The sequence below is a fragment of the Camelina sativa genome, chromosome 17 (genome assembly GCF_000633955.1).
Source record: "Camelina sativa cultivar DH55 chromosome 17, Cs, whole genome shotgun sequence".
Taxonomy (NCBI): domain Eukaryota; kingdom Viridiplantae; phylum Streptophyta; class Magnoliopsida; order Brassicales; family Brassicaceae; genus Camelina; species Camelina sativa.
This window is the reverse complement of record NC_025701.1, coordinates 10,351,842-10,353,395: the sequence shown is the minus strand read 5'-3', so window position 1 is coordinate 10,353,395 and position 1,554 is coordinate 10,351,842. Positions and strand designations below refer to the sequence as shown.

Sequence of the window (1,554 nt, the reverse complement as noted above, 5' to 3'; positions counted from 1 at the left end):
ATTTTGGTTAAATATCTTAGACATTAATTTGAAAAACAGTTACATACTTTGTGAAGCTAATCACATATGAAAACTAGACTAAAGAGATTTTAAGAGAACATTTTCCAAAAGAGTTTGTAAAAAGAATAAAGAATGCAAGGAAAAGACATGTGGTGTTCTGGTTTAGCTTTCTCTACTTTCCATGAAACCAACCCCATTTCAACTCTTCCTTCTTTGACCATTTTTTTTTCTTTTAGTTTACTAATTTAACTATTTCGTATTTACTGTTTACCATTTACATTGCTTTATGAACATAGATAGAGTATGTAAGTGGTAAAGTTGCTTTGAAACAAAATTAAAAAAAGAAAAACAATGGACCCCTTTAACTTTGGATTGTTAAGAAGGGGTCCTATGAAAATATGGGGATTAAGAGAAGTAGTTAATTGTATTACTTCTTTTATCCTTAAATCATTTTTTTCTGTGACTTATACACTTTATCTTATTCCACATTTGGAATTTAACCAAACCCAACATTTTTTCTTTTTTCCTTGTAATTTCTTGTCTATATATGTACTAAAAAAACCTTCACAATCTATATTCACATATATAAATCATATATATAAACGGCTCACCACAAAAATAAATAAAGCCCCCCTCCCCACCCCCACCCCAAAACTTAATTGATGTGATCATCTCAAAAATATACGTGAACAGAATCCCAAATCGCCTTTCTTCTATCTTTGAGATTACCTTTTTTTTTTTTTACCCTTCTCGAGTCAGCTTTTTATCACATTTCCGTTGAGCNATTTAAGAAGGGATCCTATGAGAATATTGGGATTAAGAGAAGTAGTTAATTGTATTACTTTCTTTTTTCCTTAAATCATTTTTTTCTGTGACTTATACACTTTATCTTATTCCACATTTGGAATTTAACCAAACACAACTTTTTTCTTTTTTACTTGTAATTTCTTGTCTGCCTATATGTACTAAAAAAACCTTCACAATCTATATTCACATATATAAATCATATATATAAACGGCTCACCACAAAAATAAATAAAGCCCCCCCCCCACCCCCACCCCACCCCAAAACTTAACTGATTTGATCATCTCAAAATTATACGTGAACAGAATCCCAAATTGCCTTTCTTCTATCTTTGAGATTACCTTTTTTTTTACCCTTCTCGAGTCAGCTTTTTATCACATTTCCGTTGAGCAAAAACAGCCGAGAATGTTAGTTATAAATTCTTAGCCTTCTTATCTTTTTTAGCCGTCTTCAATGAAGATCCTACTGATGAAGTCTCTGAACCTCTTGGAATAGAGTTTAGGATCAACCGCTGAGATGGAAGCAGGATCAGCTTGTAGTGACTTATATGCATGCTCGATCTTTTTGGTTATGTCGTAGTCTTGCAAGATGTCAATGACTCCAAAGTAGAGAACCACTTCGTACATCTCACCGTGAGATGGATAACTGGCTCCTCCTGATGAATACTGATCAAAATCGCTTCTCCGGACCATTCGTTCTGCTCTTGCTGGCATGTTTGCACCTAATCTGATCGATGGTTTCCTGTAAAT

General features: G+C 33.3%; 1 protein-coding gene across 1 annotated transcript in view; it reads right to left on the bottom strand.

Moving 5' to 3' along the window:
- The window catches only part of LOC104756543 (phosphatidylinositol 4-phosphate 5-kinase 1-like), a 2,564-nt gene continuing 2,157 nt past the window's right edge, over positions 1,148-1,554 (bottom strand). Inside the window, exon 4 of the mRNA XM_010479149.1 lies at positions 1,148-1,264. Coding sequence (XP_010477451.1) covers positions 1,246-1,264 — 19 coding nt within the window. The 3' untranslated portion in view covers positions 1,148-1,245. The remainder of the gene's footprint in view (positions 1,265-1,554) is intronic.